A 13,054-nucleotide genomic window follows, 5' to 3' on the forward strand; every position below is an offset into this window, starting at 1 on the left:
GGGTCCTGTTATGTGATCTGTTCATACTAGAGAATGCTCCGTATGCACTTGAGAAGCATGTGTATTTTGTTGCTGTTGGATGGGTTGTTCTTTAAATGTGTTCAGTCCATTTGACCTAACGTATCGTTCAAGTCCAGCATTTCCTTGTTGATTTTCTTTCTGGAGGATTTATCCATTGCTGAAAGTGTGGGGTATTGAGGTCTCTTACTGTTATTGTTACCCATTTCTCCCTTAAAATCTGTTAGTATTTGCTTAATATACTCAAGTGTTCTAATGTTGGGTATATGTATATTTATGATTGTATCTTCATGGAGAATTGAGTTGGCCCCTTTACTATTATATAACAGCCTTCTTTGTCTTGTTACCTTTTTTTTTTTTCACAAGCAGGAAGAGCGACAGGCAGAGCAGGTAGAGGGAGAAGCAGGCTCCTGGCTGAGCAGGGAGCCCACCCGATGCGGGGCTTGATCCCAGGAATACCTGAGCCAAAGGCAGACGCTTAACTGACTTGAGCCACCCAGGCATCCCTCCTGTTACCTTTTTTGTCTTAAAGTTTTCTTGTTTGATATAGGTATGCTAACCGCACTTCTTCTGCTTTCCAATTGCATGGAATATCCTTTACGATCCCTTCACTTTGAGCCTGGGAGACTTCTTAAATCTGAAGTGAGTCTTCTATGCAGCATAGAGTTGGGTCTTGGTTTTTTATCCATCTAACCACACCATGCCTTTTGATTGGTAAATTTAGTCATATACACATTTAGGGTAATAGTTATTGGTATGTAAGGCCTTAGTAATGTTACCTTATTCATTGCTTTTTGATTGTTTTGTATTTCCGTTGTTTCTTTTTCCTCCATTTCTGCCTGCTTTTGTAAATTGGTGTTCTTTGCTTCTTGTTTCCCTTTATCTTTTGTGACCCTACTATAGGTTTTCGCTTTGTGGTTACTGTGGGGCTTACCTAAAACATCTTTTAGATAAAACAGGCCATTTTAAGCTGTTAGCATAGCAGCTTAACTCCAATTGTATACAAAAGCTCTATCCAGTTAATCCTCCCCTTTTAGAGTTTTGATGTCACAATTTAAGAATTTTTATATTATGTATTAACATAGTGTAGTTTTTTAATAGTTCTTACTAGCCTTTATAAATATTAACATATCATATTATAGAATTAGTTTCCTAAATCTTACTGTTTATCTTCACCAGTCTGTTATATATGTTCATACGCTGTCATATCACTAATTAGCATTTTTTTCATTTAAGCTTGTACTGTCACCAATTTTTTTTTTTTTTTTTTTTTTTTTGCAAGATAGGTCTAGTAGTGGTGAACTCAGCTTTTATTTATCTGGGAAAGTCTTTATTTCTCTTTCATATCTGAGGCATGACTGGTAGAAGGAATATTCTTGGCTGGCAGTTTTTTCTTTCAAAACTTAGAATGTGTCGTTTCCCTCTCTCCTGGCCTGTAGAATTTCTGCTGAGAAATCCACTGCTAGCTTAGTGGGAGATCATTTGTAGATTAAGATCCTTTTTTCTCTGGCTGCTTTTAGGATTTTCTTCCATCTTTGACAGTTTGTGTTTTGGAGAGGGTCTTTTGCATTGAGATAATAGCAGTAATAAATTTATTAGATTTATGAATTCAGGTGTATAATACTTCCCAAGCTTGGGAAATTCTCCATTACTTCTTTAAATAAACTTCAACCCCCTTCTTTCTTTCCTCTCCTCTGGAACACTAATTACTCTAATATTTAGATACCATAGATCAAATGGCTTGCTTCACTCTTTTTCATTCTTTTTTCCTCTGTTCACTCTTACGTGGGTATTTCAAAATTTGTGTTCTCTGGGTTGCTGATTCTGTTGGACATTTGATGTACCCTGCTGCAAGTGCTCTCTTGCATTTTTCATTTCTTTCATTATATTCTTTGGATCCAGATGTTGGTTCTTTTTTTATGGTTTCTGGCTTTGCTAAAGTTCTCGTTTTGTTCATGTATTTTTTTTTTCCTGATTTTGTCTTTTTGTGTTTTCTGGTAGCTCATTGAGTTTCCTTAAAGCAGCTATTATTCTTTATTCACTAGTTTGCAAGATTCTGTGCCTTTGCGCTCAGTTTTTGGATTATTATCTTCTGTTGATGGGAGTGTTTTCTTGTTCCCTGTAGTTTTGTGTTGTTGCTTGAGGTAGCGGATAACTCAGGTCTCTACTGGTTGCCTTCAGATGGGGTGTACTCTTGATCCTGTTATGTATCTGGGGTTCTCTGTGACCTTGTGTTTATATACTGGCTGCACACTTCTTGCTCCCTTTTGTGGAAGAAGTCTTAAGCTTCTATGACTTCTCAGGTTCTTAAAACTCACTTTACTGGCTACTGGCAGTCCTTTTTTGTTTGTTTTCCAGAAGGTGGCACTACGGCTGAAGTTTGTGGTTTCTCCCTTCCCTACAGATGGTGGTGTTTTTCTCAGAGCACTCTCATTTCTGGATTGGCTCTTTCTGCCACACTTGGGAGCACACACAGAGAGCTGGCGGCAGAGTGGGAGGTGTGGGTTTAGTACTCCAGGTGTTTGGAGTCCCACACAGCCAGCAGAAATATCCTTGGCTGAGGATCTCCCAGAGACTTGTGAACATATTTCCTGCTTAAATCCTGAATGTAATTGGCAGAAACTGTGTTCCTTTAATGCTTTTTGATGTTCTTTGCTGCTGCTTTCCCCATTTCCTGTTCCCCCTTAGTCATGGAGGTCCCGCCTCCATAAACTGGGTGCTTCTGGAGAGAAATGGGTTTCTTTAGAATTGTCCCACAGAGTTGAGGTAGCTATCACTCACAGCTCTCGTTTTGCCCCAGGGGAGAGGTTGCTGCCAGGTAGTGTCCATACTCTCTTGCCACGGCGTAGAGACGGTGCTGACAAAGTTCCTCTTCCCCTCTCTTGCACTGAAACTCATCTCCCCGACACACACACAGGCCATGCTGGAATCTTCCCTCAGGAGAGCTAGACTTTTATAAATTGTCTCTCATTCATGGGGATTTGCGTACATCGGCAGTCTAGGTTTTCCCCAACTGGGAAAAGGTGGGAGGGGTTAGGGATGTTTATTAGTTCTGCAGCCCATACCAGAGTCTGTCTGCCTATGACCAAATACACAGGTGCTGGAGACGATTTCCCTGGGTCTCTTGGCAAATGTTTCTTGATCTCACACCCTGCTGCGCAGAGACCCTTCTGTTAATGCTTGGAAGCCTAATTGGTTGTTAAGAACAAGGGAACCAAAAAATAGGGACTTTGCCATCAAGATGCTGATGTCCTAAAAGCTGGTGTTTTTTTTTTTTTATTATCAGAATTTTGGATGGAGCATTTATCATGTATTTATAAAACCTGTTCATTTGTACAGTGCACCTTATACTTTCACATATTATTTTTACTTTCTTATTCATGTAAAGTTAATATACAGTGTTAACATTAGTTTCAGGTATACAATATAATAATTCAACAGTTCTATATATTTCTTAGTATTCATCAGGATAAGTGTACTCTTAATCCCTTTATCTCTTTCACCCACCTCCCCTCTGGCATCCACTCATTTGTTCTCTGTATGTAAAGTCTGGGTTTTTTTGGTCTTTTTTTCTTTGTTCATTTGTTTTCTTCCTTAAATTTCACTTAGCATTATACCCATTCATTATTTAAAATAAACCTGTGAATATAGAACTGATATTCTCATTTTTTCATAGTGAATTAATTATAAATCAATCTTTCTTAAAACGGTCCTAAACAGTCACATAAACTTTTTTCAGAAGCTCTTAAAAGATTTCATGTATGGGGGCACCTAGGTGGCTCAGTGGGTTAAAGCCTCTGCCTTCAGCTCAGGTCATGATCCCAGGGTCCTGGGATTGAGCCCCGCATCGGGCTCCCTGCTCAGCACGGAGCCTGCTTCCCTTCCTCTCTCTCTCTGCCTGCCTCTCTGCCTACTTGTGATCTCTGTCTGTCAAATAAGTAAATAAAATCTTTAAAAAAAAAAAGATTTCATGTATGAAACTATTTACATGAAACTATTGAGTGAACCTGTATTAGTAAACTGTATTTCTATTTCTTTCAGATTTTGGTTCTTTAAATTTGCTGCAGCAATTGCGATTATTATTGGGGCTTTCTTCATTCCAGAAGGAACTTTTACAACTGGTAATAAATCTTTTCATAATTGTGTGATGTTTATATTTTATAAAGAAACTGACATAACTATTTCTTGGAACTGTAACACTACTTTTTTTTTCTTTTCCTTTTTTCCTCCTGTTGGCAAAATCAAGGCATTTGTGTAAAATAGTTCCTTTTGTGTATTATGATTACGAAGGTGAAATAATAAAAAGTGAACCAGCCACTGATTTGTATTTTTTTTTTCTTTCAGTGTGGTTTTATGTAGGCATGGCAGGTGCCTTTTGCTTCATCCTCATACAGCTAGTCTTACTTATTGATTTTGCCCATTCATGGAATGAATCATGGGTTGAAAAAATGGAAGAAGGGAACTCAAGATGTTGGTATGCAGGTAAGCTTTTTTCTCGGAGCATCTTCAAGACAGGTGAACTTTGAAGGTGAGAGCATATATGTAGACTATAGGGAAGTCAAGATTTTTATGATGTTTTTGTGAAGCGGTGTTTACTTCAAAAGTTTGTGAGTGGCATCTTATCATATTGTGTCAACAACTTTACTTGTTGAAATAGTTTTTAGGTAATTGATTAGAATATACCTAAGAGCCAGAAAATAATCCAGAGTACCTTGAATGGCTAAAATAGATGTTGCAAAGGCTGTGTCCTATGGCTGACAGTATGTACTTTTTACAGCCTAATTTCCTGTTTTACAGCAGGTTAAAAATACTAAAGGGACTAGGACTGCTAGAAATAAACAGTGGCATAATTCATAAACATCAGCATGCAGAAAAAATATAAAAAGCAACTCTAGAACATTTCTTTTTATATAAGTGGAAAGATGCCTTTTTGTGTAACACGTAATGGGGTTCTTAAAGTACTATGGCTGTTTTATTTGTAATGATGAGCTTGAGTCTAATGGTTATACTGCAGAACAGGGATAAGAATTTATTTGCTTGCCCCAGATGATGAAAAGGAGGGAAGAGACTCAGGTTAAAGTGCATAGGCAATCCTTGTGCAAACAGAACTGTGATGACCGTATTTTATTTAACGTGCATAACTGCTGCTCAGTTTCATACAGTAGTTGCCTTGTGGAAATGTGGGCTCAGTATTGCTTGGATTTTTTGATTTCTTTCAAAAGAAGCCATAAATATAAATTTTTATGTGCAATGGTAAGAGTTTCCACTAAATATTTTAAATCAGATTGAAAGCTATATTCATTCTTATCTGTAGCCTGATACTTCTCTCACAACTAGTTTATTTGATCTCAGTGGTTAAAATAAAGAGAGTTTAGTATCCAAAGAAATAAGCTTCAGTCATTTGGAAAATTCACTTTTATAGAACACGTCATTCTTTAATGCAAACCTAATGCAAGAGTTTGTTTTGTTTCCTGCTGTATCCCCAGTGCTTAGAACTTTGCCCGCATTCAGTAAATATTTGTTGGGTGGATCCCGGCAGGCACATCTGCATAAACACCTGTATATTAAGGACGCATTAGCACAAAAACACACTGTGTGTTTTAACTTACATAGAAGAAACTTGGGTTGTGTTATTAAATAATAATGGCTTACTGTTACATAATAAAAATTTTTTTTAAAGATAATTAGTTAAGGGTTGCCTGAGTGGCTCATTCAGTTACACATTGGACTTGATCTCAGGGTTGTGAGTTCAAGTTCTGAATTGGGATCCACATTAGGCATGGAGACTACTTAAAAAAATTTTTTTTTAAATAAAAAATAATCAGTACAGGAAAGCATATTTAGCATTAAGTAATTTTGTTTTTATTTTTCTGTATTTTGAAAATTAAGGCCACTGTGTGCGAATGTGTTTGTAATGGAGCTATTACTGTTAATGAAATTTTTAATGTTACCTTACTGTCCTTGAAAATACTATAGTGAGCTATGTGTGAGGACTATAAAATCACTGTGATAAAGTTCAGAAATATTCTTCTCTTCTTTTATAGCCTGCATAATGCAGACTGTGTTAGTTGCTTAAAATACGTTTTGAATGATTGTTTTTAAAATGAGCCCTATGCCTAATTCCTAATATTCGTGATAACATTCTAATTGTCCAATTATATTTCTTTCACAGCATTGTTATCAGCTACAGCTCTGAATTACCTGCTGTCTTTAGTTGCTATCGTCCTGTTCTTTGTTTATTATACTCATCCAGCCAGTTGTTCAGAAAATAAAGCATTCATCAGTGTCAACATGCTCCTCTGCCTTGGTGCTTCTGTAATGTCTATACTGCCAAAAATCCAAGTATGATCTTTATATCATTAGTTTTTATGAAGCTTCCATTTTTCTAAGTTTCCCCTAAATCTTGAATGATGTCAGAATATTTATTTGTCTTAATTTTTCTTTGTAGGAATCACAGCCAAGATCTGGTTTGTTACAGTCTTCAGTAATCACAGTCTACACAATGTATTTGACATGGTCTGCTATGACCAATGAACCTGGTATGTTTTGTTTGCTTGGGTTTCTTTCTTTTTTTTTTTTTTTTTTTTTTAAGATTTTATATATTTATTTGCCAGAGATTACAGGTAGGCAGAGAGGCAGACAGAGGGGTGTTGGGGGGGAGTAGGCTCCCTGCTGAGCAGAGAACCCGATGCGGGGCTTGATCCCAGGACCCTGGGATCATGACCTGAGCCAAAGGCAGAGGCTTTTACCCACTAAGCCACCCAGATGCCCCAAGAGAAGTGTCTTTTTTTTTTTTTTTAAAGATTGTATTTATTTGACAGGGAGAGAGAGTGAGTAGGCAGAGCGGCAGGCAGAGGGAGAGGGAGAAACAGGCTCTCCACCAAGCAGGGAGCCCGATGTGGGGCTCAATCCCAGGAACGTGGGATCATGACCTGAGCCGAACAGCCGGTTAACCGACTGTGCCACCCAGGTGCCCTTTATTTCTTTTTAATGAATTTTACAACTTTTTTTTTTTCATAGATGATTATTTTGTGAAAGTAAGCTATTTAAAAAATTAGCCTCTGGGGCGCCTAGGTGGCTTAGTGGGTTAAGCATCTGACTCTTGATTTTTGGCTCAGGTCCTTGATCTCATGGATCCTGAGATCAATCTCTGGGTCACTCAGGAGGGTGTCTTCTTGAGAGTCTTTCTCTCCCTCAGACCCCTGCCACCCAATGCTCTCTTGCTCTTACTTTCTCATTCTAAAATAAGTAAATAAATCTTTAAAAAAGAAAAATAAGCTTCTAGAGGAAAACAGTATGGAAATAATAGCATTTTCATATTTGATGTACTGCTGTGTATTTTTTTCACTTTGCTTCTTTCACTAACAAATTATAATCATATGAAAATTATAACAAATATACCTAATTTGTACAGTCATATTTATGGTTGTGTGTGTGTGTATCTATATAGTGGGTGTGTGCGTGTATATATATATTAGAAAAGCTATTAAAATGCTCCTTGATTCATTCCTAAGGAGTATAGTTTTGTTTGTTTGTTTTTAACTAATTAAGATACTATTTTTGTCTGTGAGTACCTTGCAAGTGAATATAATTGGGCTTTCTAATGAATCTCTTTATAGGCCAGTTATATTGCATTCCATGAGATTAAGAAGCCAATATAAATCATTTGGGGTGAAACAGATGAGCAAGAAATTAGTTACTGATTTTGAAAAGGAAGAAAATGGTGCCTTTTACTTAAAATTACAAAATGTTATCTGAATCTGATTTCAAGTTTATAAACTCAGTAGATGCTTTATCAATAGTGGGAGGAAGGCTGTTTTTAGTATTACAGAAAAGATTATTTTTGTTCAGGTGTTATGTAGTTAGAAAAAATTTTTTATTAATTTGCTTTAGAGCTTACTCTTATCTGAATGGCTCTAAGATAAGAATCAGTTTTGTCTTATTTTTCCCCCTAATTAAGGATTGTTTTCATCATAAAATGGTAAGTTGATATATCTGACTTTGTGGAAGAGAGAAACATTTTGGATACTTTAGTGAATACAAACTTTACTTTTTCTTACAAGAGTTAACAGTATGGATTAGGTCATTATGACTTATTTGGACATTTCCACAAAGCACTTGTTAAAATTCTAATTAACTGGTAATTTTATGTGTAAGCTCCCTTGCCTACATAGCAGTGTACTTTGACAAGTTTATAAATTTCATAAAGTCACTATTGTTCTCTCACAATATATATTAGGAAAAGCCACTATATTTTCATTTAGAACACCTGAATTTTATTCCTAACTGTACTAGGGTTTTATTATACTTACGGAGCTCATCTAAATTTCACCTTTTTCTTGATCAGTTTAGAGCTTAATATCATCTCCGTTCTGGACACTTTTCTGGGCACTTCTATACAGTTAGTGCTGTAATATTTAAAAGGTCTCATTATCAATAAATACAAGTTTTTCAGATTACTTTTTTCTTGTATTTGTGCCTTTTTCCAGGAAAATTTTTTGAATATGCAAGGGCATGAAAATAAAAACACTTGTAACTAGGTCCCCCAAAATAAATTACTTCTTATACTGTCTGGCATTTTAATTTGACCTTAATTTGCATTACAGAAACAAACTGCAACCCAAGTCTACTAAGCATAATTGGGTACAATACAACAAACACTATCTCAAAGGAGGGGCAGTCTGTCCAGTGGTGGCATGCTCAAGGAATTATAGGACTGATCCTCTTTTTATTATGTGTGTTTTATTCAAGGTAAGAAAAACTGTGGATTATTTTTTAACAAGAAATCTAGCCATTCATTTAAAAATCAGTTTTTTAAATACCCTTTTCCCTTTTTCCTTCTTTCTTAACTGTCTTTTATGCAGCATCCGTACTTCAAACAACAGTCAGGTTAATAAATTGACTCTAACAAGTGATGAATCAACATTAATAGAAGATGGTGGAGCCAGAAGTGATGGATCACTGGAGGATGGAGACGATGTTCACCGAGCTGTAGATAATGAAAGGGATGGTGTTACTTACAGTTATTCCTTCTTTCACTTCATGCTTTTCTTGGCTTCACTTTATATCATGATGACCCTTACCAACTGGTACAGGTAATTATATTTCATGAAAACTGCATGTGGAAATTTCGATGTTTTTCATCGTTGCATTATATGTAAAACATGTGGTATGAAGTACTTTTGATCCTCCAGTGTATTTCAAAATTTACATCTAAATGAGATCAGTATAAGAAGTGCAGACTTGGGGCGCCTGGGTGGCTCAGTGGGTTAAAGCCTCTGCTTTCGGCTCAGGTCATGATCCCAGGGTCCTGGGATCGAGCCCCACGTCCGGCTCTCTGCTCAGCAGGGAGCCTGCTTCCCCTCCTGTCTCTCTGCCTGCCTCTCTGCCTACTTGTGATCTCTGTCTGTCAAATAAATAAATAAAATCTTTAAAAAAAAAAAAAAAAAAAAGAAGTGCAGACTTTACTTCCTTGCTTTGGCATTAATATTGAAATACTTCCAAATCTTGAAGAGATTAAAATCAGAAGCTTCATGAAATAACACATTTTTTACAGAAATTACCATCTTAATACTAGATTATTCTTCATTTTAAGAGCAGACTTTACTGACATTTACTATTGAAAAATAAGTATTTTTGGGGCACCTGGGTGGCTCAGTGGGTTAAAGCCTCTGCCTTCGGCTCAGGTCATGATCCCAGGGTCCTGGGATCGAGCCCCACATCGGGCTCTCTGCTCGGCGGGGAGCCTGCTTCCCCCTCTCTCTCTGTCTGCCTCTCTGCCTACTTGTGATCTCTGTCCGTCAAATAAATAAATTAAAAAAAAAAAAAGAAAAGAATAAGTATTTTTTTAAAAATTCCTACACTGCAGCATATTAAGTGATAAGAATCCGTGTAGTGTTCAGTAATTCACAGCTTTGGCTGTCAGATACCATTAAACATTAAGACTTTAGATTGGGGCACCCTGCTGGCTCAGTTAGAGGACCATGTGACTCTTGATCTCCAGGTTATGAGTTCAAGCCCCATGATGGGTGTAAAGATTATTAGAAATAAAATCTTAAAAAAAAAGAAACCTTTAGATGAAAAATATTTTTGGTATGTTTCATTTGTACAAAAACCAGCTAAATTTGGAATGTATTTCCTTCTGAATCTCTTAAATCTGAAAAGGCTGAAAGTGAGAGAGTGGTTCCAATATACACTTGGAAGAGATTACACTTTTTATACAGGATAGGATTGTTAAGTCTTTTTTTTTTTTTTTTTTTTAAATTTTATTTATTTATCAGGGAGAGAGAGAGCACAAGCCAGGGGGAGCAGCAGGCAGAGGGAAAAGTAGGCTTGGCTTCCCTCTGAGCAAGGAGCCCAATGTGGGACTCGATCCCACAACTCCGGGATCATGACCGGAGCAGAAGGCAGATGCTTAACTGACTGAGCCACCCAGGCGGCCCTAGAATTGATAAATCTTTTATAACAGTATCTTACTTAACCAGGCATCACAGTCCATTTCCCTGCTGTCTTACGACTGCTAAGCCAGAAGTACAGGATCCCCCCTACTTTGTTAGTTTGCATTATGCTACTTCATTTTTATTAAAGGCTTATGCTAGTACCTGCTTTTGCTGACTGAAAGAAACACGAAGAGAAATTTTGCTTTCAAGAAAAAAGCCATTTACTTTACTCATACAGGTTTTTTGTAAAAGCAAAGTGGCCTAACAAACGTACAGAAAGTGGGGACCTGTACATAAAAGAACCCAAGTATTAGTAAAAGAGCTACTTCAGAAGGCCAATGTCCTTTACTCCTTTAAAGGAAATTCTTAATTTTTACCTTCACATTAGCTGCTATAGTAGTATCACAAGCAGGGCAACAGATTAGCTCAGCAATTGTGTATCTGTTACCACAAACTGTATACAAAGAACACCTTGAAGTAAAGTTAAGTAGCATGATGGCTGAATCTAATTCTTTCATTTTTTTCTTAAATTTTAGGTATGAGCCTTCTCGCGAGATGAAGAGTCAGTGGACAGCGGTATGGGTGAAAATCTCTTCTAGTTGGATTGGCATTGTGTTGTATGTTTGGACACTAGTGGCACCACTTGTTCTTACAAATCGTGATTTTGATTGAACAGGACTTCTGGCATGAAAGTCCCACTTTGATCATTGCTTGTTTGAGATTAACAGTATTCCCAACTTTTGTAAAGTTGTGTATGTGTGTGCTTCCTATGTAACTTCTCCAGTGTTCTGGCATGAAATAGATTTTATTGCTTGTCATTTTATCATTGTATTTTTGCCATGCACATCGATATGTGTGTTAGAATGAATTACAAAGGGAGAGATTTAGAAGTCTGGTGGTGAAAAGTGGACATTGTTAGGTTTATCCTTAGTTCTGTGTCTGTGAAATTAAGAGTAAAAACAAAACTGCTTCTTGACAGTTTGATTTTTAAATTGTGCTAGTCCCTAAGCTGTTTTAGAAAGTATAAAAGGAAATGTATGGCTGCCTTTTGAAATATTTGATGCCTTGCTCTATAAGAGACTGCAAAGAACGTAGCTATTGTAAAATTGTATAAACAAGTGACTTAAATGCCGGTTGTCTGAAAAATCTTTTCAGGTTTTTCCCTTGATGTGAAGATAAGGAGCTTACACAGGTAGGGAAGTGTTTGATGGACAACAGTGTAAATTATGATGGAGATTAAGAGACAGAGGCGTCATAGAAAGATTGGGGATGGTGGGTTACAAATTTGAATACCCATTAGGTTGTAATCTTCCCTGGGTAGGGATGGCCTTTCATATCAACATACCAACTTTGTTTTAGTCATTATAACATATGCAAAAGTATAGGTTCAGTGGAGATGTTAGGAACTCTGAAGGATTTAGACAAAGCTTTTGAAAAAGATAATCGTGGGTTAGAAGGTGTACTTTGAAAGTTCATTAAAATCAAAGGTAGTAAACTTTTGACAGGACGTTACTGTAGTATAGACTAAGCCTCAGGAGCTAATTAGATAAAATCTAGTCCAAGACTTCATTTTAGAAATGAAGAAAACTGAAGCTCAGATAACCAGTGACCAGGCTAGGAAATCCCAAGTTTCCCAAAAACAGCTGGCATTTCTTTGGCATTGAAAAACAACTTCTATTCAAAATACATGCATAATAGATTACACACCTCATTAGTGGTGGTTAATTCGTTATGTGATTTGCTGGTGTCCAGCTTGCCTTCTACCCATAAACTGAGGCCAGGAGAACGATGGAATGCTATAGAATATAAACTGCTTATAGTATACTATACAATAGGTTCAGAAGATGTTTAAAATGCTTTTGTATTTGCTGCCATTTAATTGAAATATATAGTTTATTATAGTCTTTCAACCTGAAAATCAAGCAGTATGACAGTTAACTTAGAAACTTAGTTACTTGTATATGTTACTAGTGTCATAATCTTAAAATCTACATTTGCTTCTTTTAAGGTATTTATTAATGTAAATGAAAGATAACAATTCAACTTAATTCCCCAACTTTATTCTGTGTGTTGATATTGTGTTCCATCATTTTGAATGGCTGTGTTCTATCTCTAAATAAATGAATTCAGAGAAAGTGTGTGGTGTACTAATTCTTTAGCAACTCAAATTTAGGTCACTATAATACTTTTTCTCTTCTGTATAAAGGAACCCGAAACAGGGTTTACTGTCCATTTTATTTGCTGAAAACCTGAATTATTTTAAAGGTGGTAGTTACACCCTTTTGGTTATAAGTAACCCATGAAATTGGATCTCAAGTAATTAAAGTCATGTTCTCCTAAAGAACCTTTAGTAGATGGGCCAGTTTAGTTTGGAGAATATTTTTAACCTGTATCCCATAAGCATTTTTTCCTAAGTTGCAAATGGATGCTTTCTGACACAAGAGGATATAAAAAAGTTCCTTGACAACAACAAATAGAAATGAAGTACTCTATTCCATATATGTTACTAAGGCTTGGTGTATTTTATTCAGTAATTCATTTTAAATGGCATGACTTCTCCAATATTATAGGCAAGACAGTGTCTATAAAGTCTTGGG

At 36.5% G+C, this 13,054-nt stretch overlaps 1 protein-coding gene across 2 annotated transcripts in view; it reads left to right on the plus strand.

Moving 5' to 3' along the window:
* Window positions 1–12,595, plus strand: part of SERINC1 (serine incorporator 1) — a 38,226-nt gene extending 25,631 nt beyond the window's left edge. Inside the window, exons 4-11 of one of the 2 annotated variants that reach the window (XM_080807256.1) lie at window positions 4,060–4,139; window positions 4,363–4,500; window positions 6,191–6,360; window positions 6,467–6,557; window positions 8,625–8,769; window positions 8,883–9,113; window positions 10,994–11,033; window positions 11,613–12,595. In XM_080807256.1, the coding sequence (XP_080663382.1) occupies window positions 4,060–4,139; window positions 4,363–4,500; window positions 6,191–6,360; window positions 6,467–6,557; window positions 8,625–8,769; window positions 8,883–9,113; window positions 10,994–11,033; window positions 11,613–11,630 (913 nt within the window). In that variant the 3' untranslated portion in view covers window positions 11,631–12,595. Of the gene's footprint in view, window positions 1–4,059; window positions 4,140–4,362; window positions 4,501–6,190; window positions 6,361–6,466; window positions 6,558–8,624; window positions 8,770–8,882; window positions 9,114–10,993 lie in introns of both variants that reach the window. The other variant, XM_080807255.1, reaches the window with a different exon arrangement.
* The last annotated feature ends 459 nt before the right edge of the window (window positions 12,596–13,054 follow it).

Source organism: Martes martes (genome assembly GCF_963455335.1).
Source record: "Martes martes genome assembly, chromosome: 6".
NCBI lineage: Eukaryota > Metazoa > Chordata > Mammalia > Carnivora > Mustelidae > Martes > Martes martes.